This window comes from Harmonia axyridis, chromosome 1 (assembly GCF_914767665.1).
Source record: "Harmonia axyridis chromosome 1, icHarAxyr1.1, whole genome shotgun sequence".
Lineage (NCBI taxonomy): Eukaryota > Metazoa > Arthropoda > Insecta > Coleoptera > Coccinellidae > Harmonia > Harmonia axyridis.
This window is the reverse complement of record NC_059501.1, coordinates 14,687,974-14,714,968: the sequence shown is the minus strand read 5'-3', so window position 1 is coordinate 14,714,968 and position 26,995 is coordinate 14,687,974. Positions and strand designations below refer to the sequence as shown.

At 33.9% G+C, this 26,995-nt stretch overlaps 1 protein-coding gene across 6 annotated transcripts in view; it reads left to right on the top strand.

The window, feature by feature from the left end:
* LOC123677562 (multiple C2 and transmembrane domain-containing protein) overlaps window positions 1-26,995 on the top strand; it is a 61,446-nt gene that overhangs the window by 4,434 nt on the left and 30,017 nt on the right. For 2 of the 6 annotated variants that reach the window (XM_045614185.1, XM_045614193.1), the window contains exons 2-3: window positions 21,582-21,778; window positions 24,019-24,169. In XM_045614185.1, coding sequence (XP_045470141.1) covers window positions 21,614-21,778; window positions 24,019-24,169 — 316 coding nt within the window. In that variant the 5' untranslated portion in view covers window positions 21,582-21,613. Of the gene's footprint in view, window positions 1-14,453; window positions 14,745-20,419; window positions 20,578-21,581; window positions 21,779-24,018; window positions 24,170-24,925; window positions 24,994-26,995 lie in introns of those variants that run through there. The other 4 variants (XM_045614169.1, XM_045614161.1, XM_045614177.1 and 1 more) reach the window with 4 other exon arrangements.

The following is a 26,995-nucleotide window of genomic DNA, read 5'->3' as shown; positions in this document are numbered from 1 at the left end:
GTGTGCCTGTCCATGGTGAACAATTTTGCTCGGGAAAAATTCGTTTCAACTGTGGTTTATGACAATCTACTGTCTCATTTTTTTGCCAATAGAAACAGGGCTTCTATGAGGGAGGCATCATGATTTTTCCTTCAGAATAGCAACAAGTGAACAAAACAGCGCTTATTTGACCTGAATGAGATAATTCCAACAATGGTAATTATAACCTTGTTTTTCATGCAGAAATGATGGATTTCTTTTTACTACACCTTCGTCAAGAGTTGGACGTTATCGTTTGAGACCTTTCCCGGCTCAAAATTCGGTAATATGAAGATAGTGATTGAATAACTGAACGATCTGTCAGCTAGAGTTCAAAAATTGCAGTGTTAAAACACGATAATATTGGCCATTCTCCGATACTTCTAAACCTAACGTAGCATTTGAAGATAAACGCCTCAATGATTCTTCTAGTCTAATGTATACCGGAGAGTGCCATGTATTAGATTGGATACTTATTCAGGAACTTGTAATTTGGCCCACTACCTTGCAGTAAAAGAGCTAATGTAAAGGGGTTCATTATATGGGTGAATAATGGATGTTTCACGCCTGCAGAATTCGAGGAGGCTGAGAGATTTGTACGCATTGCATGCTCATCAGTTGGTTTGCTGACATTCAATTGGGCCTGTTTATAGTCTAATTGTAAATATTATTAATAGATCATATGCTCTTCTATTTATATTTGTAAAGTAGGATTCATTGGAATTTATCTTCTTTTACAAAATACATGGAGATGTTCTGATCTGAATTAACATGAAGAAATTATCCAGCAATTTTTTTTTCGATAGAATTTCAACTTAAATCTGTAAATGTACAAGAGTACCAAATCAATATACTACTTAGTTCTTTTTGAGCAGTCGTTTCCCAGCTCTGTAATTTTTGAATTTTGATACGGGAATGGTGTTAAAGTTAAACGGTAAGGTTCAACTCACTGATGACGAATCTGTCCTTAAATTTAACTCTGTCCTGGCGGACAGAAAGCAAAATACAACCAAGAGTCCCGAAAATAATGTTTTACTTCTAATTTCGAAAAAATGTTCAATATTTCCATAAAAAATGATAGCAACCGTTTGAAAATGAGTTTGTATATCTAAAAGAATCACTCGAATGTTCACTCCAAATCCAAAGAGGATCCTAGAATCAGCACTCGTACATACAACAATTAGATATGTGGCCTTCAATTGGCGTATGAATGACGAGCGCTCAAAGGTTCCGGACGCCAAGACAATGCTCATCTGGAATTTTTTATATTTCCTAATGAAAATTTTATGTCAAGATATGGTTTTGATAACATCCACCAAACTAGTCGAGTTCACTAAACGGGTTCAAAAGATTAAGAATGTCCTTATATTGCAGCATCTTTTGTGCATAGAGATCATTAAAGTCCTGAAAATTCAATATTTTGAAATTTCCTATCCCCAAGATTCCCCCAAGATGTTGAAAATGAAGTTCTGTTCGAATGGTAACCTATTCATTGGTAATTGCTGAAAATGCAAATCCACCGCAAATTTTCTTCATTTCTCTGTCCCAATATTCAATCTAATTCCCACTGAAATTGAGGCACCCCTGTGAAACACTTAATTGTGAAAGTTTGATTACAACTTCGGAATTGAATGGCTCCAAAGTTTAGTAAATATGTTTTATATGAAATAAAGTTGATGCTTATTTTCGGAGAGCGGAAAATTATACTTTCTTGCACGAGTTATATATCTCGTTCTAAGACCATAGCAACAAAATAAGCAGACTAAGGAAGAGAAGACATGTGTAACCTGACCGCTTCGTGGAAGATGGCCCGTTTCGTGGAAGATGGCTAAGTCCAGCGACACGGACGCTTTATCTTATCTTAGTCTGTATTAAACATCTAATACGAACACTTGTATTTGATTTCAATAAAATTCTATCGTAGAATTCACTGGTAATTTCAATTGTAATATTAAAGTTTTTAAAAACAATCTTGCTGGACCAAAAAACATAAGTGGCGCAGTCGACGGAGTTTTCGCGAGTTTTCATTGTGAAGGACTTTTGAGTTTCAACTCATTAAGCGAAAAAACGAACCCATCAAAAAGACTTGGTGCAACCGTGAAGTTCCATCGAGGATACAATCACGCAGCGAGGCATGAAGATTTTGATGTTCAACTGGATCCTGTAAGTGAATTGAATATTACCATTGTTTATGTCAGACTCCTCTGATTCCAATCCTATTGATTCAATTTCCGAAAACAATTCTATTGAGTTAGAGACAATTCTTGATTTAATTAACACATTTGATAATTTAAACATTACTGAAGAAAGTAATACAGTAAATATGGCAGTAACGCCCAATTTTGACACAAAGAATCTTTGTATCGTACCGGAATTTGACGGTAACCCAAATAAACTACACAGATTCGTAAAAGCTTCTGAATCGCTTTTACTTCACTATTTTGATGTTAATAACCCTAATAACTTTCAAAATACCTTACTGATTAATGGAATTTTAAATAAACTTCAAGGCAAAGCCGAAGAAGTAGTAGCTATTCACGGCGCAACTAATAGTTGGGAAGAAATAAAAAATTCTCTTATTCTAAATTTTGGCGATCAACGAGATGAAAACTGTTTGAATCAAGATTTAGTTAACTTGAGACAAAGACCCGGAGAATCTCCCCAAAAGTTTCATGAAAAAGTTTTAACCCTTCTTAATACCATTTGCAACTACATTGACCTTAAATGCGAAGAAACAGAACGTAAAGCCAAGAGAGAATTTTTCACCAAACAAGCTCTCAAAACATTTTTAGCTGGATTAAGAGATCCACTAGGACCAATGATACGCGCTATGAGACCTAATAGTTTAGCTCAAGCACTTCAATTCATCATTGAAGAAGATAATATAAAACATTATCAAAGTCCAAATAATTTTCAAAATTTGAGAAAACCGAATCCACAAAATTTTTCGACACATCAGCAATTTTATCGATCACAAAATAGACCAATTCTGACCCAACAACAATACATTCATCCCCAAAACAGCCAAGCAAATTCACAAAATAATTCTAGCTTCAAATACCAGCAATTTCCTAGTGTCCCCATAAATCTCCAGAGGAATCCAAATTTCGTTCCGCAACGATTCCCAACCAACTCCCAAGTATTCAAACGATCCCAAAATTATCAACAGAATAAACCTACACCAATGAGCATTAGCAGTTCCCTTAATAGTAAGCAGCGAACTCAAAGAAATTTCCAAAATACATCCTTCCAAAATACCTCTCAAAAACCAGATTTTATTAGCGAAGAACTTTTCAATACTGAACATTACGATAACGGACAAGAAAACATAGAATTCGACGAAAACATTGAAATTGACAACCCCGAAGAAGATTTCCCAAATTATGATTCCCCCGAAAATTTTCAGACGGACGCTTTCTCGGAACAAGAGACTTAATTGAAACATATATATCATCGGATAAAAGAGAACTACCGTATATTCAGATAAAAAACCCTCCTTTGAAAATACTAATAGACACTGGATCAACAAAATCTTTCATTAACCCAAAAATCGCTTATGAAAATTATCCAAATCAAATTTTACTAGAACCATTCACAGTTTCTACAGTTTTTCAATCAGAAACACATCAACATTGTGCCGACATCCCAATCTTTCCAGAATTCAAACAAAATGTCAACCTTAAATTTTACCTTTTCAAATTTCATAATATTTTTGACGGACTCATAGGATTAGATAACCTAAAGTTATTGAACGCTCAAATCGACTTAATAAACTCCAAATTAATTACCCCTGTAACTACTATTCCCATTAAATATCAACCAAGCCAAGTAAACCAAATTTTCAAATTAAGAATTAATCCTCATACCCAAATTATTGCAAATGTACCCGTAAAACAAAACAACGGCGATGTTCTTGTACCACATCAGATTATTCAAAAATGCGAAATACCGGCAACACTTTCGAAAGCTCAAAACGGTTTTGCAAAAATTCAAATCTCTAACAAAACAGACGAAGATATCATTATGAATTTAACACAACCAATTAACTCATTCCCGTTTATAGAAAGCAACTACGAATTTTATCACTTAGACTCACAAAAAACCGGCAGTACTAAATTCAACGCAGAAAAATTAATCAGAACCTCGCACATGAACGAAGAAGAAAAATCCCATATCCTAAAATTATGCAATAAATATTCCGATATTTTCCACATCGAAGGCCAACGTCTCACCTTCACAAATCAGATCAAACATTCAATAAAAACAAAAGACGAAATTCCTATTTATACTAGATCCTATAGGTATCCATTTGTACACAAAGACGAAGTAAGGCGACAAATTAATTCCATGCTAGAACAAGGCATAATTAGGCCAAGTAATTCACCCTGGTCTTCTCCAATTTGGATCGTACCCAAAAAGAACGACTCATCCCTAAAGAAAAAATTTAGAATCGTGGTAGACTTTCGGAAACTAAACGAAAAAAGTATTGATGACAAATATCCTCTTCCAAACATCACCGATGTTCTCGATAAACTCGGAAAATGCAACTATTTTTCAACCATCGATTTAGCCAGTGGTTATCACCAAATTGAAATGAACCCTGATGACATTCCTAAAACCGCATTTAGCGTCGAGAACGGTCATTACGAATATCTCAGAATGCCCTTCGGATTGAAAAGTGCCAGTGCAACTTTTCAACGAGTAATGGATAATATGCTTAGGGGATTACAAAACGAAATATGTCTTGTATATCTCGATGACATAATCGTCTATTCAACATCACTCCAAGAGCATATCGTCAATCTTGAAAAAGTTTTTCAGAGACTCCGCGAAACTAATTTCAAAATTCAACTCGACAAGTCAGAATTTTTAAGAAAAGAAGTAGCTTACTTAGGTCATATCGTCACCCCTGACGGCGTCAAACCTAATCCAGATAAAATCAAAGCTATCAAAAAATACCCAATCCCTAGAACACCTAAAGAAATAAAAGGCTTCTTGGGACTTCTCGGATACTATCGAAAATTTATCAAGGACTTTGCTAAAATTACTAAACCCCTTACTCAATGTCTAAAAAAAGGTTCAAAAATTGAACACACACCCCAATTTATAGAATGTTTCGAATACTGCAAAAATCTCCTTACAAACGACCCCATTCTTCAATATCCCGACTTCGAAAAAGAATTTCTTCTTACAACCGATGCAAGTAATGTTGCCATAGGAGCCGTACTTTCACAAGGCCCCATTGGATCCGATAGACCAGTTGCATACGCATCGAGAACACTAAACGATAGCGAACGAAACTATAGCACAATAGAGAGGGAGCTTTTAGCCATAGTCTGGGCAACTAAATATTTCCGCCCCTATTTATTCGGTAGAAAATTTAAAATATTATCCGATCATCGTCCACTTCAGTGGGTAATGTCACTGAAGGAACCAAACAGCAAACTCTTGAGATGGAGATTAAAACTATCAGAATTCCAATTCGAAATTCTATACAAGAAAGGCAGCTCAAACAGTAATGCTGACGCACTTTCTCGAGTCGAACTACACAATAAAGAACTTTTTGAATATATGCAAAAATTTAATGAATCATTCTCAAAATCGAACGATAATGATAAAGACAACGACAATTTTTCTATGTTAGCGAACGTAAGCGAAACACCGAATGTTAACGAAATACCGGAACCCGAAGCAGGTCCATCGGTATCTCGACCTCTCGAAGGGGAGGATGCGACGGCAAGCCCATCTCGCCCATCAGACAATCCTCCAGATTCTGACGATGACGATACAGTTCATTCAAGTTCTGAAGAACCAATACAAGGAATCCCAATAACAGAAAAAGCACTTAACATTTTCAAACATCAAATTATCCTAGATTTCGTTTACCACTCACCAGCAAAAACAAAAATAGAAAATCTCTTTTCAACAAAGCGTAGAATTTATTGTCAACTCTCCGTGAACAACTTAGAAAGTGATACCATAAAATTATTCAAAAATTACATAAAACCAAACACAATATATGCGATAAATTTCAAAAATGATGAGTATGTCCCAAAAATTTGCGAATTCTTGAGAAATACGTTCAAAAACTCTGCATTCAAATTGATCAAATGTAATACCGTTTTAAAAGATGTAGAAGATAAAGAAAGACAACAAGAACTCATTAAATTTCTCCATGAAACAAAAACCAATCATAGAGGAATATTAGAAACAGAAAACCGTATAAAACAAACATATTATTGGCCAGGAATCAGAACCGACGTAAGTAACTACATAAATTTTTGCGATATTTGCCAAGTCAATAAATACGACAGAAACCCTCCAAAACAAAAATTAATGCTAACACCGACCCCAATCAAACCTTTTGAAATAATCCACATCGATACTTTCCAGACACAAGGACAAAAATTCCTTACTTTGATAGATACATTTTCCAAATACGCACAAGCATATCCATTAATTTCCCTTTCAGGTATTGAAGTTATCCGATCTCTATTGACTTTTATGACCCATCATGGAGCACCGACTACCATTGTAATGGATAACGGAAGCGAATTGAAAAATTCGGTTGTTCAAGAATTTTTAAAACTCCATCAAATTCATCCCCATTACATTACTGTGAACAATAGTCAATCAAACGGATCAATCGAAAGACTTCATTCAACTTTAATAGAACTACTTCGTATCATAAAAGAAAAAGACAAAAATTCAACCAACATTCTAAACCAAATGCCTTACGCTATATTAAGTTACAACAACTCTATTCATTCCGCGACAAAGCAGAAACCAATAGACGTAATCAACGGACACTTAAACACAAAAGACCCCCTTAATATTGATATCAACGAAAAATTCATAAACAACTACATCGAAAATCATCGTGATAAAACACTCGAAATATACAAAAACCTAAATGAAAATTTGGCCAAGAAAAAACAAGCTACAATCGAGAAACACAACGAAAAACGACACGAACCATTGACATACAAACCCGGAACTACAATTTATCGCAAAATTACATCTAACAATCGAAATAAACTAACACCAAAGTTCTCAAAAGATCAAGTAATCCAAAACAGAAAAATTAAAATCACGACCCATCGAAAAAACCTCCACAAACAGAACTTAAGAAGACCAAAGACTAAACAAAATGAATCTTTACAGGACGAGCCTAATCGCAATAGCGACGACAGCAGATCAGAAGATAACAATAACTAACCTCAAAGACAACCCAGGAATTCTTCCAATTGACCTAGGCAACGCCAAAGTAAAATTGAAATCCCACAATTTCATCCACTATTACAATCTCCTACCCATACACACTGAGTTGAATATGATAAGAAGTCATTTCGACAAAATTACTGAAACAATTCTAAATAATAAAAAGAACCCATATTATTTCGAATTGCAAAATTTCGACAGAGCTTTGAGTTACCAATTAAACATGGCAGAACAAAAATTAAACATAATTTTTCCGAAAACAAGAGTCAGACGTGGTCTCATTAACGGTTTAGGCACAGTAATTAAAGGCATTTCAGGCAATTTAGATGCAAATGATGCAGTTCACTACGACCAAATTCTTGACGATTTAAAAAATAACCAACAGGAGATTGTCACTAAATTAAATACCGAAATTTCAATAACCACCGAAATAATCAAAAATTTCAATAATACAGTTTCATTCTTAAAACAAAATCAGGAAGAAATTAAATCTGCACTTTCTCAGACAGTATTCCAATTAAAAGAACTAAATTTCAACTTCTTTAACTACCTCCAAGCAAGAAACGTCTTAGATCAAATAAATGTATGTTTAAATATAATATTGCAATTACTTAATGATATCGAAAACGCTATAAACTTTGCAAAGCAAAGAATACTTCACCATAGCATAATAAAACCATCAGAGCTACACACGATTACGAAATTCGTTCTAAAACATAATAAACCAGAAAACCTCCTTTTCGTTGAGGAAGCAGAGATTCACAAATATTATAATGTTATAGACGTAGATGCATATATTTCTGGCAACAGAATTGTTTTCATCCTGTATTTTCCAATAATATATCCCACAAAATTTTCACATTACCACCTTTATTCGATACCAACAAAAAAAAATACAACCATAATTCCTGCCAACTCATATCTGACAATGAACGAGAAGTATTTTCAATACACTCCAACACCATGCATAGATTTGCACCCAGGATACTATTGTACCCAAAACAAACTCACCGATGGTACGAAACATTCAGATTGCACATTCCAATTACTGCAACTCCAAGATACCTACAAGGATTGTCAACACATCCCTATATCATTATCAGAAAGTTTCATCGAACAAGTAGACAACTCGAAATACATTGTAGTAGCACCAAAAGAAATGAAAATTCTAACAACCTGTGAAAGAACCGATTTTGCTACTCTGAAAGGTACCTTCTTAGTAGACATTCCCTCCGGATGCCTATTCGAAACTGAAAACAATCGATACAGAAATGATAAACATATGATTAAGAATCAACCAATGTTCCTGCCACAAATAATTTCAGAATTGAAGAACTCTACACCCCAATACACCAGGATACATCTACACAAAATTCGCTTAGACAAAGTACATGAACTTCAAAAACAACAGGAGCAGATAAAACCCCTAATACCAAAATTTCAAGAAACAAAATCAACAAAATATTGGATCATTATCATCTATTTACTAATTATCCCATTATGTTTCTATTTTATTGTGAAAAAATTGACAAGACTAAATTTGTGCAATCGAAGGGCTACCAATAGATCCACCTCAGCTGAAGACACCAACAGCCCAAGGACATTCATCATCCCGTAGACGACACTCTGAGGATGGAGGAGTTATATATCTCGTTCTAAGACCATAGCAACAAAATAAGCAGACTAAGGAAGAGAAGACATGTGTAACCTGACCGCTTCGTGGAAGATGGCCCGTTTCGTGGAAGATGGCTAAGTCCGCAATTCTTACCAGCGACACGGACGCTTTATCTTATCTTAGTCTGTATTAAACATCTAATACGAACACTTGTATTTGATTTCAATAAAATTCTATCGTAGAATTCACTGGTAATTTCAATTGTAATATTAAAGTTTTTAAAAACAATCTTGCTGGACCAAAAAACATAAGTCACGCCATTCCCGTTGCCGAACAACACAAAAGTGCCCCATTTTCAATCTACAAGCTCAAAAAATATACAATTTGCAGTAGCAGCTGTGCAAAGTATTAAAATTAATTAATTTGATGAAAATTGAGGCGATGTGTGTAGAATATTTTTATGAAATATTCACGTGAATTGAAACTGAAATAGTATGTAGAAATGAATTAAATTATGATAAAGTGTAAGGGGTATTTTATGCCTCACCTATTGCGTGTTCACGAGATTATTACCATAACTAGCATTAGACATGACATTCCCCTTTATTATATTGTTATGATTCATTTCGAAGAATAAGTGGGTATTGTAGAATTTCAATAGAAAATATCTAAATTTGCTTTTCATTTCGAAAAAGTAATTGAAGCCACCATTTACTTTCCACTTTTATTCGATTAGTCGATATCTGATAAATAAATCATGCTTTTAAGAGATAGATTGACCCTCTATTACCAACATGTTGAATCAATATATTGGGCGAGTAGTAGATAAAAGCCCAATCAAACGACTTTAAGAAATAATTATTGAATTGTATTACCTTTTAATTTCTTCATTTCTATACAAGGTGAAACAAAAATGCTCGATGGATCGACAACTCATGGAAATTGTGGGCTATGATTACATCTTGAAAATCTTTCAAGATAATTGTAGGTTTCATTTATAAAAAATTCCCGAAAACTTTTCAATATTTCTGCAAATTTACGTAACACTTTATAAGTGTGAAAAATTACGTATCACTTCACAGGTGGCCCGAAAGACACAGCAATTTTTCCAAAATGACCTTCAAAAATTATCAATTAGTCCATTTATTCAAATGACTTGGCCTGATTCTTTCGCATGTCTTTAGCCTAGTCAGAAGTCTTCATTTTTTGTTGAAACTTGAATGAATAGTTTTTAAAATGATTCAAATTTCATGTTTTCTAAGAGTACTGGCAGTATAATTTCCACGCATACAGTTTCAAAGGGATGAGATTACTCAACAAGGTAGAACCTACTAATAATATCAATTAAAAATAAGTCAAATCAAAAAAATAAATGAAATATTTGGAAACATTCATTTTGACAAAGTTAATGTTTTCAAATCTTTTCATGATTTCTTTGATTTGACTCATCTACAATTGAAATTATTAGTAGGTATTAAATAGAGTAGAGTAAATATTATCCTGTATGCGAGAAACTTATATTGCCAACCCCCGTACAAAATATGTAATGTTAATCATTTCGAAAACTATTCATTTTGGGCACAACATGTCTCAACACAAATTAATACTACTCATCTAGTCTATCCGAAAGGCAAACAAAGCAGATTATGTCTAGGGAATCACGGATTGGCTTGATTTTCAAGCTACTTGGCTTGAGATTCACTTGATTTCAAGTCAAGCTCAAGTCAAGTAGTAGTTTTTCAATCTAAAGTCAAGTCAAGTATTGAATCATACCAAGCGACTTGATTTCTAGCAGTTTTATTGTGTCACATAAAAAAAAAATGAAATAAGAAGGAACCTTGAAAAAAACACTTTTATTTATCAAACTTATTGTATAAAAGAACCGAAAATAACAAATTTTTTGAAATAGAAACATAAATTGAATCACTATAAATCTTAACAAAATAAAAAATAATGAAAAAATGAAGTTTTTTAGTATTGAGAAACCTTCAGGGTTTGTTTGATTTCATAATTTTACATCCAGAATCTAAGACACATGAGGCATCTTATAGATTTGTCGCCTAAACAATTGTGGTTTTTTCTAACTGTAAAGCAGCTCTGGAAAATTGTCTTTCAACAGGAACTGAATATGCTGGCGTTGATGAAAAATCCGAGGTCATTTTAATCAAGTTTGGAAAGATATTTCTGAAACTACCAAAATCTACCGAAAGATTTCATAGAAATGTGGAAAACTACTAATAAAGTTACACTGGCGAATGCATCAGTCTCTCGGCGCTCGAGGAACTCCCTTATTTGGTCCAAGCGTGCACGAGATTGCAGAAATATATGCCGTGCGACACGTGCATATCAAGCTCAAGTAATATCCAGTAGCTTGATATCAATTCAAGCAATAAATATCTAAAATCAAGGCAAATCAAGGTCAAGTATGTAAATTTTCACGAGCTTGATTTTCAAGTCAAGTAGTTAGTTGAAATTCAAGCTATTTGGCTTGATCAGTCCCTACTCCTAGTCCAAAATTTCCAAGAATTATCGACCTATCAAGCACTATTGACTTACCCTGTATATTATATCCCCCAAAAAACACATCAATCTCTACGATATAACGATCATTCATGAAAACCTCCCACCCATTTATATCCAGTGGAAAATTGCCACGTTGTTCCATTCATTCATTATAGTACATTTGGATCAATTGTAGCGCGTACAACCACCAGAAACTCTGCCACATACCTCTCAAAACTATTCGAATTGTTCCAGTTCTAAAATTTCAGATATGAGAACAAACATGAATGAAATTTCGATGATGTATTATAGTTGGAAAAACGATGAATGCAAACCTGTTTCTACGACTGATGGAAACGTGCTTTCAGGACAGAATTTCCATCGCTTTCATTTGAGGTTTGTTTGTTATGAAATCTCCATTCTTTAGAATTGGCGCTTTTGTTGGACTGGTGCCAGGTCTTTAATATGGGAAGTGATTGAAAACCAGGTTTATCGATTCGAAACGGATTAACTCTAGGAATTATAGCACGGAAGTGTTAAAGGGAGAACAATGGGTTCATGAAAACCGATTTCGTTTGAATTTCCTCCATTTTATTTTTATTTGTCGAGTATCCAGGAATTCAGCATGGTTTGGGTGCCAAAATAAAGAAATGTATTAAAAACCGGTGATACGGTTTGATACATCTGATTTATCACTTTCACACTCACTATCGGTCAACATTTCGATCTATTTTTGTAAGCAGGAACAGATATCCGTCTCCCAGATCGGGAGAAATCGAAAAAAAAAACGGAAAACTCAAAAAATGCTCTGACTTGACACCAGGAGCTTTTGAGCGCTCGTCATTCATGATTCTATTGCGGTGTTAAAGAACACAGAACTGTATCAATATAAAGGGTGTTTTTTTAGAGCTATAAAACTTAATAATAATAAATTGCAATAAAACAACGACGGATTATTCGATTGACATGAATTTTATTTATCCGCAAAATAATCTTGTGGCATTACATTTTAAATATGATTTCTGGCATATGACCGCCACGGCTGGCTCGGATGTAGTCCAATCTGGACGTCCAATTTTCGATGACTTTTTCCAACATTTGTGGCCGTATAACTGCAATAACACGGCGAATGTTGTCTTCCAAATGGTCGAGGGTTTGTGGCTTATCTGCATGGACCAATGACTTTACATAGCCCCACAGAAAGTAATCTAGCGGTGTTGAATCACAAGATCTTGGAGGCCAATTCACAGGTCCAAAACGTGAAATTAGGCGGTCACCAAACGTTTCTTTCAATAAATTGATTGTGGCACGAGCTGTGTGACATGTTGCGCCGTCTTGTTGGAACCACAGCTCCTTGCCATCATGGTTGTTCAATTCAGAAATGAAAAAGTTAGTATCATGGCTCTATACCGATCACCATTGACTGTAACATTCTGGCCATCATCGTTTTTGAAGAAGTACGGACCAATGATTCCATCAGCCCATAAAGTGCACCAAACAGTCAGTTTTTCTGGATGTAACGGGGTTTCGACATACACTTGAGGATAAGCTTCACTTCAAATGCGGCAGTTTTGTTTGTTGACGTAGCCATTCAACCAGAAGTGCGCTCCATCGCTAAACAAAATAAAATGGACGTAGTAAGCGGTACGTATTCCGCACAGAACCATTATTTTCGAAATGAAATTGCACTATTTGCAAGCGTTGTTCAGGCGTGAGTCTTTTCGTGATGAATTGCCAAACCAAACTGAGAATAAATCACTTAACAGCTGTTAAATCGGTCGCCATCTTGAACAGTAATGCCAACTTAAAGTTACATACCTCGAAAAAAAAACACCCTTCACTTACAAGGTCGTAGCTAATTCAGGGGATCCGTTGACTTCAGCTCTAGAAAAATATTGCGGAGTTTGCGACCCAAAATCGGGCATTAATAAATAAAAAACAAAATTTCGAAGGGTCAATTTCACGGAAACACTAATCGGATTAAGCCTCAGAGTATTAAACATAAGTAGAGGAGGTATATGTCATTTTCAGAAAGCAAATTTTTTCCCCAACATGACATATCGAATTTGACAAGAAGCGCGCGGAAATGAAAACATATCAGTGATACGATATTTCATTCAATTTGCGAGTTTCTCCACGAAGAACGCACTTCTTGACTCCCGTACTGAATCAACGTTTCATATTAACTCAAAATATATTGAAATAAAACCTCAATATATCAAAAATTCAGAAAACTAACTTCATGTGCGCCAAAAGACGTGAAAAAACCGATGACACTAGAAGAGCAAAAGTTGCCAAACCTTGGATTTCAGCAGGTAGATACAGAAAATAATAAATATTTTGCTTATTATAAATTCAACAATTAGGAAAAATATCGAAACAAAAAATATATTCATATATTCAAACTCAAATTTGCTTATTCAATCGGGAATCACTCAAATTATTTTCATTCAATATAATATACAAAATTGTGGTTTTGAAAATATATCACCATCGCAAACTTAATCGCAGCATTGGAGATTTGAACTTACCCTGAAAATTTCAAGATTCTAGGTTTTTCCATTAGAGAGTAAAGATCACATTTCAATACGAGATATACAAGGTGTCTCAAAAGAAAGTTTATATGTAAAAAAACTATAAAAAAATAAGCCGTTTGTGGAAAAAATGTTTATTAATTATGAAAACACACTATTTGAATATTTATTTCTTAAAAATAATGTGGTCCAAGTCCAAATCACAAATGTCTACCTTCGCGTTCAATCTAACCCAAAAATTCCTTATGAATGCTTGGTAGTTGGTAAGTATTTTTTACCTAAATAACTTCGTTTCATTGAACACTTATTTCGTATAGTTATTCTGAACTGTTTCATAAAGACCAGTGAACAATGTTCTATGCATTAATAAAAGGAAGAATGATTTGAAAAGTAAGTGATAATAAATAGTTGAAAAAGGTATTTATGGAAAATATGTTCAACTTTGTATTCGGCTCTTAACATGTGATTATTTAATTTCATCCTTCTAAACAAAACTACTATCATTGACATCTCTATATGAAATTTACGATATACTTGAATTTTATAGTTAGAATACTGACTAATAATATTGAGATTGTCTAGGTATGTTTGAGTTGAAAAAAGTGCGTCCTATGTCGCCAGTTCACCTTCCAGTGTCAGTGTGAATATTTTATTAAAACATAATGGTACCAACGAATCATTGATTGGATTAAGGTTGGAAAAATGTTTAATCGAACTTTGTGTTGTGATTTGGCGTGACTCTTCAACTTCATCATTTCCGACACCTCAAAAAATGGAGAGGAAATTGAAATCAGGTGGATTTATGAGGCGCAGGAAAATTTACTGGGTTTCAGAGTCCGATATCTATTCGAAAGGTGAATATTCTCAATAATTGCTTTTTATGATGCCCTTGGGAATAAAGTAAAAAGTGAATAATTTTGTTTTGATATTTATTTGATAAGTTTCACTAACATAATTGAAACAAATTATGAACACGAATAAAATATTTTGTTCGAATTAATATGAGATTAGAAATTCTGGAAGAATCCCCTTAATGTTAAGTATATTGCCTGTAGCAAATGTGGGTTCATGTTTTATTCTCTGGTTATCAACTTTCTGTGAAAAAAACACAGACTCAGAAGTTAGAAGGTTAGCCTGATGAGAGCATTCTTGAAACATCATTTTTTGAAGATATATTCTTTTCTATACATCCTTCAGCAACCACCATGACGTTTCACCATTGTCATAATGGCTATAGCCCTCATCAAAAGAGTTACTTATGTGCTACGCAGACCTGTATATTTTTCCCCTATTGGCAAAAATTGAGACAGTCGATTTTCACAAGCCTCTGTTGAAGCAAATTTTTTACCAGACAAATTATTCGCCATGGATAGGAACAGATGGTAATCACCTGGAGCCAGATCCGGGCTATAAGGTGGATGCATAAGAACCTCCCAACCAAGCTCCTGGACCTTCTGGCAAGTGATTATCGGTGTGTGTGGCCTGGCGTTGTCCTGGTAGAACACAATTTCTCTATTATTGGTCAAATCTGGCCGCTTCTGGGCAATTGCTTCCTTCAGACGGTTCAATTACTGACAGTACAGTTCTGAGTTGACAGTTGTACCGTAGGGAAACAGCTCAAAGTAGATAAGACCGTGCCAATCCCATCAAACACACAGCAAAACCTTCCTGGTCGTCAATCCTAGCTTCTCCACTGTTTTCACCGGCTCACCGCGTTTCGACCACGACCGTTTTCGCTTGACGTTGTCGTAAGTGATCACCAGTCTCCAACCGCTTCAGAAATGGGTCGATTTTTTGCGTTAAATCGTCTGGTACCCATACATAGAGCTTCTTCTTGAATCTAGCCTCATGCAAATGGCTCCAAACGTTTTTTTGTTCAATCTTTAGCTCTTGGGCAATCGAAACAGTGCTTACATGACGCTCGGATTCGACAATGTCCATGATTTTATCGACATTTTCGACAATTGACCTTCCAATGCGTGATGCATCTTTGACATCGAAATCACCGGAACGGATTTGACGAAACCAAAATTGCGCATGATTGGTTACAGTATCGTAACCATAAACACTATTCACATTTTCAGCAGTCTGGCATGTATATTTGCCTTTATCGCAGGAGAATTGTAAAATATAGCGTATTTTCTCTTTGCTAGTGTCTTTGACGCTCGCTCAAACGAAACTGAGTCAACTAATCACAAAACTGTCAGGAGACTTTTTTTTCACAAAATGTCATCTTTTTAACATCATCATTTGCTCCGATAACTAGTTTTCCGCATTCGAATAATAATCGATGGAAATCTTCAAAAATGGGTTTAACTAGAGGAAATATAGAAGAATTGAAAGGAATCGTTAAAGAGACAGTAGTGGCCGTATTGGATTGCTATTTGGATACCATCACTGAGAAAATAATGCTCAAGATTAAGGACAGAATGGAGGAGGAGTTTGAATAGCTGAAGTTTCGATTGCAAAATGATGAGTTTCCTTCTACTGATCGAAATTTGGAAGAACTAAAATCAAGGCTTCACAAGACCGAGTCTAATTTGGAACATTTACAACAAGAAAGTAAAAGAAACAATGTTATTGTTTTTGGAATTCCGGAATGTGATAATTCGGATCTGAAGAAAAAACTTATAGCCATGTGTCAAGATAAAATGGTAAACATTGATGCACGATTTATAAAATCCTGCTACCGTTCAGGAAAAGGAGTTAAAAACAAAATACGTCCGATTATTGTCAAATTTTTAGATGAATCTTATCGTAATGAATTTTACTCATCAAGAAAACTTTTTGTGGGATCAAAGGTCTTTGTGAAAGAAGATCTAATCAGAAAAAGAATCGATATATTCAAGTATGCCATAGCGAAATTTCCCAAGAATGTATGGACTGTTGATGGTATAATTAAGGTTAGAACTGAAAAAGGTGTAATTTCAGTTAATGATAAACAGGACGTAGATTCCTTAGTTTAAATGAGTTGATAATGATTGAATTGAATTGTATTATTATGTGGTATGATGTAGGTGATTCCTATATAGGTTTAGTTCTTATACGCTTATCGGGGTGGTTTCATTGTATATACTGCCTACAATTGTTGTAGAGTTTGATCGTGGAATTTTTTTTTTTTTCACTATATTTTTACTATTCTTTTGCTATTGTAGTTCTATAATGGATTGCTTCGAATCAGAATTGGATGACACAGAGAACAAATATTTTGGTGTTGATGATGCTAGAAAGGAGATTGAATTCGATATGTCTATCAAATATGAATATGGTAAATTTTAATATACGTAGAATACGAAAAAATTGTGATGATTTGATGTTATACTTAAATGCCTTGGAGTTTGATAAAAAAAAATTTATAACCTCCTCTCCCAAGAACTTAAATCAAACACCAATGTAAAAAGTAAAATTTTCAGATATCATCTCCGAATTTATGTATTTGTTAATTCTGATGGGTTCGAAGCCATCCTATCGACATAATTTTTTGTTTTCTGTTGTTTTTTTTTTACATTTCTTTGGCTTGTTATGCCTTTCAATTGGTAATCTACATTTTTGTTGTTTCTCTTTCAATAAATGTATTGATTTTTTGTATAACTGAGGAGAATGTTCATCAGTTGTAGAAGCAGATAATGAGAGCATACAAGCTTGCTTAGGCTGTATATTTCTGCAAGTGAAGTTTTTGTCTGATGTATATTTATACCTCTTGATGAATAAATTGAATTGAATTGAATTGAATTGAATCTAGTAGAACCTGATCGGACTCATACAACACGAGATACAGATAACTCTTTTTTTACTACTCCTATTATTTTGCAATGACACATGGGATTTTTCCAATATATGTATTTTTTACAACTGCTTGTGTGATACAACACCCTCATCTATATTTCAGAAAAAGGACAATCCCATCAGCATATATACATGTACTTTCTTATCATCATCAAACTATTCATTCCATTTTCTTTAACAAATGTAAAAACGCGCTTTATATCGGTCTTTAGTAAATTTATTCTTATTAACTATAAAAGTATTCCTCATCATTTAATATTTGGATAATTCAAATATTTCAAAGAGGTCTGTATGATTTTCTGAAAAATTTCTATTATGGATAGAATAAAATCAGCAGGAAAAGTAGACATCTTTTTTTACTAGGTACTTGATTATTCCGTATCAATCTTTTAGAATTTTGATGTCGACTATTCAATAGATACGTAGATGTTGAATGAATCCATAAAAGAGCTGTCTGATAAGGTCAAAGATTGAATTTATCAGGAAGAATTTCAAGGGGATTGGATTGGGAAACGCGAAGAATCAGGAATTCATTCAGGAAATTCGATATATAAAGGGAGATATAGTCGGCTGGAAAAGTCTTGACAAGGAGGCTGGGAAAAAACGAGATCAAACACGGCAAATTCCTAATCTGGCACGTCGTTGCTACGAAACTTCTATAGTTACTTACAAGGGGAGAATATAAAAACCTAACCTTTTTGCACTCAACACTCTATAATGATAAGTTAATTTATTTTAGCAACATCATGACACAGCGATTGGAACAAAATATCGTTGCCAGACTGTCAAAAAAATCCTTTTGGTATTCTATTCTCAAAGGAAATCAATTGTGATTAATTCAGAATTTAATGGAATCAATATTTCATTTGAAAGCTGATAAGCAAGAGCAGATGTACCTAAATTAAATCGAAAACTACACGAACCAATTTTTAATACAAATGAATGAAGGGTTTCATGTTGGAGGTTTCGTTTAGATATTAAAAACAATTTAAGTATATTTTAAGAGAAATCAATGGATTTTTATGGCATTGTAAAGGGAAAAGTGTGCCATTAACGATTGTAAAGATATCACCCAAATAGCCGCCAAGGCTGTGGTTGCACCATATACTTTTGATTAAATTTTTCATGACCAATTAGCACATTGGCACTAACTGCTTATCAACGTTGCCGATGAGCTGAAAATGGTCTTTATCACTGAAGAGATGTTGGAAGGTATTGGCCTGAAAGTCATAATTCATAAACCTGCCCATACAACCCGAAACTCTCCATAATTTATAGACCATATCCTTAAATCTGACGCCGATTTGGTTGAAGATTCATGGTGTGCTGATGAGTGATAGCGATCTTGTTCACTACATAATAACTGAAATCGGAATAACAACCTATTCAAACGCAATATTGAGTCCGTTGGTACAACATTTATGAGAAGGCAATTCCTGATGTGGATGTTGTGATCCTTATTTCATCTATCAAATTACATTAAATATTAAATTTGAATACGCCGTTGTCGGTTAGTTCATGTAGATAAGGTTCCGATGATTAGATCTTCCTAAAATTCGGTCTGATCATTCGAGTACTTATTTTATGGGGTGGTTCTTTGACTTGTTTGTGCATATATTTCAAAAAAAGATTCCCATGAGGTCAGAAGAAACACCTCTTTCCTTCAATTTTTTTTTCCATTCCATTCCATACAAAAAAAAAATTATCTTTAGTTATATCTCGCATATGGTTTTTATTGAAAGAAATAATTCTCGGAATATAATTTTTCATGGATATAATAATAATAATAGTATTCTACATTATCCAAATTTCCAAACTGAATTTTAATTCGAATGAAAGTAAAATATTTTCAACTGTATAATAAATCGTTGTTGCATGACGGTATTGTTAGCTATGTTATTCATGATAAGATAATTTTAGAGTATTGGACACTCCCACAATCACGGTATCATAGAGCTAATGCAATCAATATTTCTTTCTCCGATCATTTGGATTTCACCCTTATTATAATTTCAGTTACGCTGTTCCTTGTGATGGTTAAGCGTTCATCTTATCGGAAAAATAAAGGTACATTATGAGGCCCTATTCTGAAAAAGTTTAATGTTTCTTAATTTTTGCATTTTGAAGATATTACTCAATAATAATGTTTCTTCTATTTGCCTTATTTTCAGACATTTTTAGTGCTTATTAGAGAGAAACAGTGAGCTATCACTTTGCCCAAGGTCCGTTATTTTCTACTTTTGAATTAAGAGTGGTCTTGAATGATAACCACAACAAGAATTCTTATTTCGAATCACTTTACCTACAAAAAAATACTCAAGCTACATAAAATGAAATGGTGTCAATTTTCATGAATTGAAAATAAATGATAAATAATCAAATTCTGATATGGAATAAGGTTCCGATTCAAACGAGTGTTTTGAATAATTTAATGTCTTCAATTGATTTCAATGATGGGACATATTGTTGTGAATTGTAATAATAATAATAAAACTTTATTGCCTGGAATATGGCTTTTGAAAATTTGAAAAAATAAAGAAAATCATTGAAAAAAAAAATTCATTCGCGTCATCGCGTTTTTTAATCTTATCGCTACTGGCAAAAGTTAGGTATAATATAGGTTAGGTATATATATCATATTATTACAACGATAGTCTTCCTCAAATTCGAATTTCTACAGGAAATAAATTTGTCACAATCTTATGTTACCAAAGGAAAGGATGTGATATTTTATCGCTTATAGCAATTGGTAATAAAACCACGGAGTCTATACACCTCCAGTGTTTTTATTATTGTGTATTCAGATTGTATTGAATATGGAAGCAACTGAACAAAATACAGAATATATTGCAACATTCGATAGGGGACATAATGGAATTGTCGATACGAAAATTGTTGAAGGTAGGAATTTTATTAATAGTTCCTGATGCAGTTTCACAGCTAGTTGATATTATCAAGCAAATTGAAGAAATTTCGATACAAACATTGGAACGAATGCATTATCAACTTTTCAATTCATGATGGAAAAATAGTGAGGTGAAATGGGATCTCCTTCACTTTGATACCTTCAATTACTGTTAGGAAAATAAAATTGGTTCTATTTTTTGCTATTATCGCACCTGAAATGTTCGTTGGAGTTGGATGAATGATCGTTTGGAGTTCCTTGTGAGTTAAACAAATTGGAAAGTATAAAATTGAAAAATATCAAAATATAAAACCCTAAGTTTATTTAATTTAATATTCAAAAAAAAGAAAAACACTGCCAATTCGACACTTTGCTTTATTACAAATTTTTCTCTAGGGTTCATTATTTCCCAGAAAAATATCTCAAATCATTGAAAAAACCAAAATGAATAAGTTAGGAATGTTAGGATTACGATTTCCATGAACCCAGGCTGACACCTGAGCAACTGCTCTTTATAGGTAAGTGCTTGATTATGATGATCATATCGGAAAATTATATAGAGTGATTCATTTATAATGTCGAATCTCTGAATTGTAGATTCCAGACCTCAAAATATGATGATTTTAACAAACATGCCTTATAAAAATATTGCAAGTTTCCGAGAAATTGGGTGTTTGTTTGAATATGGTTTTGAATTTTCCATGTTTTTATACAATTTCTATTTGAATATGGGCAATTTCATGTTTTTGGTAATATGATTGCCAATTTTGACAATGCAGCATCGACTATTTCCCTCGTCCTAATATCCACCAATCTCAAACGCTCACTTTCAAATTAAAAGTGGTTTCTAGATAGAAAAACTGTATTGTGAATATTTCAAGGGTGTTCATTTTTTTTTTCATTCTCGAACACTTTGAAAGGCTTGTTATTGAAAAAAATAAATTAATGTTGCAAAACTTTTAGAACTCTCGATGTTAATATGAACAAATTTTAATTTCAGAAAGATCTTTGGAACAATGTGAGCTCAACAAAATGTCTTCATCTTCGAATATAGCCGCTAAGCACCTGAGCAAATCCGCCTCTGAATTGAGCAGCCCAAGAGAAATGCCAGAAGTTCGGCCCAGTTCAGCTGCTCCACCAGAAAATACGCATTTGTCTGTTTATCAGAAAGCCCACAGTTTCATCTCTCAACTTAAGGTAAGAAATCCTCAGAGGAACGAATATAAATGCTTTCTGAACTTTGCCCTCAGCGAAATACGAATCGCGTTTTCAACAGGGTGAGTCGATAACCGTTCAATAATTCAAATGGCCAAATGCGTTCATCGAGAATCGCTTCTTCATTTATTTGGAGGAAACAATAAACAGGATTGTTGTTTATAACTAAATACGGCAAGAATAAATGAGCCTTTGATCTATCTCAATTGATTGACAATTGTCATTTATCTATATCACAGTAACAATGATAACTAACACATATCGTCGGCTAAGAGTGTAAATCTGCCAAGTCCATTTTGAACAATTTCACAGGAGACCAAAAAAACCGTACAGTACAGTGTTATAATAATAATAATAAGAGAGTTTATTGATGAAAATACATTCAATAAACTCTATTGAATGTATTTTCATGAATAAACTCTCTTATTATTATTATTATAACACTGTACTGTACGGTTTTTTTGGTCTCCTGTGAAATTGTTCAAAATGGACTTAGCAGATTTACACTCTTAGCCGACGATATGTAATATAACATCTCCTCCCAAGTCATCTTACTATCTTCTCTCTCATCAGCAGTTTTTTTTTATGGGATGAAGAAATTTCATATTTCTTGTGATTGTAAGGTTTCATTATAATGTAAATTTCTTGAATGTATTAATTCCCTAGGTTTTCAGTTTATGCATATTTATTTTTATCCTCTTGCACAATTTCATCGTATTTCAGAAGATTTTGATGTCGATTTGTCAATTCCGAAGTTATCTTGTTGCCTTGCTTGTGATTCCTAGAGCATAAAAGCGAATTGGACAAAAAAGCTTCACATACCTTGCCTCACGCATTTATAGCATGATCCCAAAGAACCTGAAAGACATAAGACACAATAAGAAACAACAAATTATGATAAGGAAATGGATTTTTGAAAAAGGAGGAAAATATTCCCAATCCATAATCAATGGATGAATCATGGATGAAACCTCATATCCAAGAATACCTGCCTACCTTAGATCGGCCTCTAGACGATGCACCGGTAATTCTCAACTGCATGTCACCAAGGTTACAACACTAAAGAGTTATCACTGAGGTCTCGACACTTTAAGTTATCCTCATTTTTGACATGATTCGATTAATTCCATTATTTATTCAGTTTTTTTTTCAGAATTAGATTTTATTTTAAATGGGGCTACTTTAATATTGTTTATATGTTAATTGTATATCGCGTACGGGCTTCAGCATCTGCGATTTATGTTTATGTCACAATAAACTATCATTATTATTATTATTAATATAGAAGAAGTTGAATCATTTCGACCTTTCTCCTTTCCCCTACCTACCCCATTTGTATGAACTTTTGGTTTTTTCTTGACATGAATAGTTTCAAGGTCAGAAAGGAAAGAAAGCTCATAATTTATGTATGTCTCCACCACACTAATCTTCCATTACAACTTTTGTTTTGGTACTTCCATTTTTAGTTTCAGTCTGTCATTTATCTATACCTATTACAGTAACTTCGTATAATAATATGGCAGTTGTTAAATAAACTTTCGAACTAGCACCGAGGCGAAAAATTCCCAGCTTTAGTTGGCACATCAGGATGCTCTCGTGTGGGCAGGCAAGGTTTTCTAATCTAATCTAACAGATGTTCATAACATGTTCTGTTTTCTGATTTGGTCGATATCCTGGATCAGGCTGTTTTGGCCACGTTTATGTTGAACCTACTCGACTACGCGTACCCAATTCATATCATCATATGCCTTGTTATCCCTCCTATAAGCATGGATACATAATTTAATGACATAGACAACGTAGATTCAGATTCAAACAAAAAAATTGAAAAGAAAATAAATAATAATGTACTTATGTCTGTGTGTGTCAGGTCGTGATCTTAAAGATTTCGAACACAAATTTGTTACAAATATGCACTATACCCAAATTCATCTGAAATTGGTATGAATCGAAAAAATTTTTTTCAAGATATCCTCAATTTTTCCACCTTTTTCGGTACTGCCAATCGCAATTTTCGAGCTTTCTATGTGAATCACAGTGGATAGGTGCTGCTCCGAAATTTTGTTTTGAGGTTTCTGCTTTGGTCCAACTCAAAAATAGTCATTTTCAGAAGAAAATTGCGAAGTTACCATATCTCATTGTGTGCTAGTCCTCTGCTACTACCGGAATGCAACCAATCCGAATGAATGTGTTTTTTTTATAATGAACATGTTTTCTTTCAGCATCGGTGGGGTCACGGAAAACGAGAGCGAAAATACAGGAGAAAATCACCTGGACGTCAAGATTCTACAGATTATGCAGCTGATCTTAGCAGTGATCATAGTACACCCAGTACACAGAGCCCAGCCAAGCATGTGTTCAGCGCAAGAACAGGTAGACTCCTTTTTTGCCATTATATTATGTGACCTCTTCTATTTTTGCGCATTTTTTTCCGAACAACGGAAAGTGTTCTCGAATACGTTCGACTCACTGATGAAGAATTCGATGTCAAAATCAATTGCCATATGTCCGGCCTGCGTATTATGGGTACACGATAATTCTCGAAAGAAATGAGCTAGAAACCTCCAAATTCTCATTTCCTGTCAAAGAAGACCTTTTCAAAGAATAGAAGAATACGACAATTTTATTTATTTACTCATTAACTGATAATAGCATGAAGGCTGAAATCTTCAATTTCGTTCTGTCCATAACATGAACTCGTTTTTTTTTTCTGAATACTTACAATGCTTCGTTGTGGGAAATAATAAATCAAAATATAAAAGTAACAAGGAAAATAACCTACTTTAAAGTGAAAGTAGGTGTATATCTATAGGAATTTTGAAGCACATCTGACTAATGAGCTTTTAGACATTGAAAAACAACCACATTACCTATACCTTCTATAGATTGTCATTCACGTAGAAAACGATTTGCACATTTGTTCAAAATACGAATTCATCAGCCTGTCGCTCAATAAAATATCAACGATTTTTTCCATTCTGAAAGAACCAAAATGTTTCCTAGGCAATCATCGAAATTTGAGGTCGTAAATTGACAAAAAACTGATAACTATCATAGCCGCCAGCTAATGTTATTTTCGTGTAAAGTGATAAAATAACAATCATAAAATTCACAATTTTCAGTGAACTGTCGATGTTTGTTGAAAGTGCTTCATTGCTGTATTGAAAGTGTTATTTTGTACATAATGTTTACAGCAGGTAATGAATTAAGGATAATTTTGATTCAAGATTAAGTTCATTTCATTTAATACCATTATTATTATTGTTGTTATTGTCGATTTTATTCCCTAGGTCGAAATGAAATTGAATTTTTGAATATTATAATGCCATTACCTACCACAGGATCAAAAATATATGTACTTACTGATTAATTGTACCTTCTACTCATACTGAGTTTGAAGAGATCTTAATTTTTTTTATCCATTTATTTTTATTTATTTATATAGATATCAGATAATTGACATATTCCGACTATTTGGATTCCATTCACGAAATATTTATGAAGATATTGCTTCATTAGAAGGAAAAGTATTAAAAAAAATTTTCGAGTTTTGAAATGGATAGCCTTTCTTCATTTCTCGATAACTTGATAACGAACGAATTTGGTAGCTTTATGAATTTTTCAGTAAAAGGTATATATATTATATATATATATATCTTACCTGGATTAATTTTCAGATGACAGATATATTTAAAAAAAATGTATAAAAAGCCAGTATTATCTTGATTATGCACGATCCAAAACAAATATAATCAATTAGGCAATATTATTTATGTATATGATGTGAATTTCTTTAATTTTCGTTTATTTCATGATGTAAGGCTATTAGAGTACTATCTATCATCCTGTCCAATAAGATAATAGTGAACCCCCTGCAACATGATTACACAATCAGGAACAGAGATCATAATAACCAAACACACAGATGTATGAAGACAATTGGCTAGCGATGCTAAAACTATCCTGCACTTAAAATTTACAATCTTATTCCAGAAAAATTGAAAAATATAAGAAATATATCAATCATCTATTTATAAAATCGTTCAAGAGACAACTGGAAGTTTGGATGAGTATCAACACAGGACTTCAAATGAAAAATTTAATAGATAATAACTGATAGGAAACATATATACATGTTCAAACAAAATACAACTCTGGTCAGTCGTTGACGAACAATATAAAAAGTAGTGGTTCGAGGACTGATCCCTGGGGGACGCCTTACTCATTAAAATATACCTTTGAAATACAGTCGCCATTTTGGACGAATATGGAGTGATCAGAGAGGTAGCTCATAATGCATACAAGAAATATACCCCTGAAACATATTTTATACAGTTTATCAAATATAAATGTGTTGTAGAGGTAGTCCAATGCACGGAAAAGGTCAAAAGAGGCACTCCCAACATGCGTTACTGATTCTAAGCTGTCATGTTCGAACTCCAAAAAGTCTGTAGAAACAGTCTGGGTCAATCTACCAATCCCGAAACCATGTTGTTGATTCGACAAAAAAGAAGATTTCATGAGGAATTGGCTCATACGATGGTGAACAATCTTTGATGATTGACTCAATATTGAAATTGGTCGATAGTTAACTATATTGTTCAAAAGCTGCTTGCGTAAATTCATAGCCATGCCATCGTGCGTTTACAAAGATCGAATAAACACCCTGGAAATATAATCTCGCCTGTACTGTTGCCAAACAAAAAATCAATTCCGTTCTAATTATCAAGCATGTGTCACATATCGATTCCTCATCTAGCACACAGATATCCATAACCCGGGTCTCAATAATCCTTGGGTTGGCGCAGCAAATCGGTCTCTCCAGTTCTGATTGGATATCACCTGAATGAGTGAATGAGCTGCTTTTTGGCTGGAGTGGGTACTCAGATATGTGTGAAAGTAAGGGAGGATGATCTCGTAATTTATATTTTGCTCCCACGCAACCGGCACACTTCGATGGCAATTAAGCAGGAAATATCGGGGGTAATTAAGACTTCGTAATATAGATTTAATGCCACCGAGCAGGCTTGGATCTTGAATTATTTCGGCTTATTTCGTATTCGTCGTTTGAATTAAAGTGAATTTCAAATCGAAATATTCGGAGTTTCAGAACGTACTGCTGACATTTATCGGATTAGCAAGAACGAACTTCAACGTTGAGTGATTACTTTGTAGAGTTCTTCCAATTTTACTTCCACG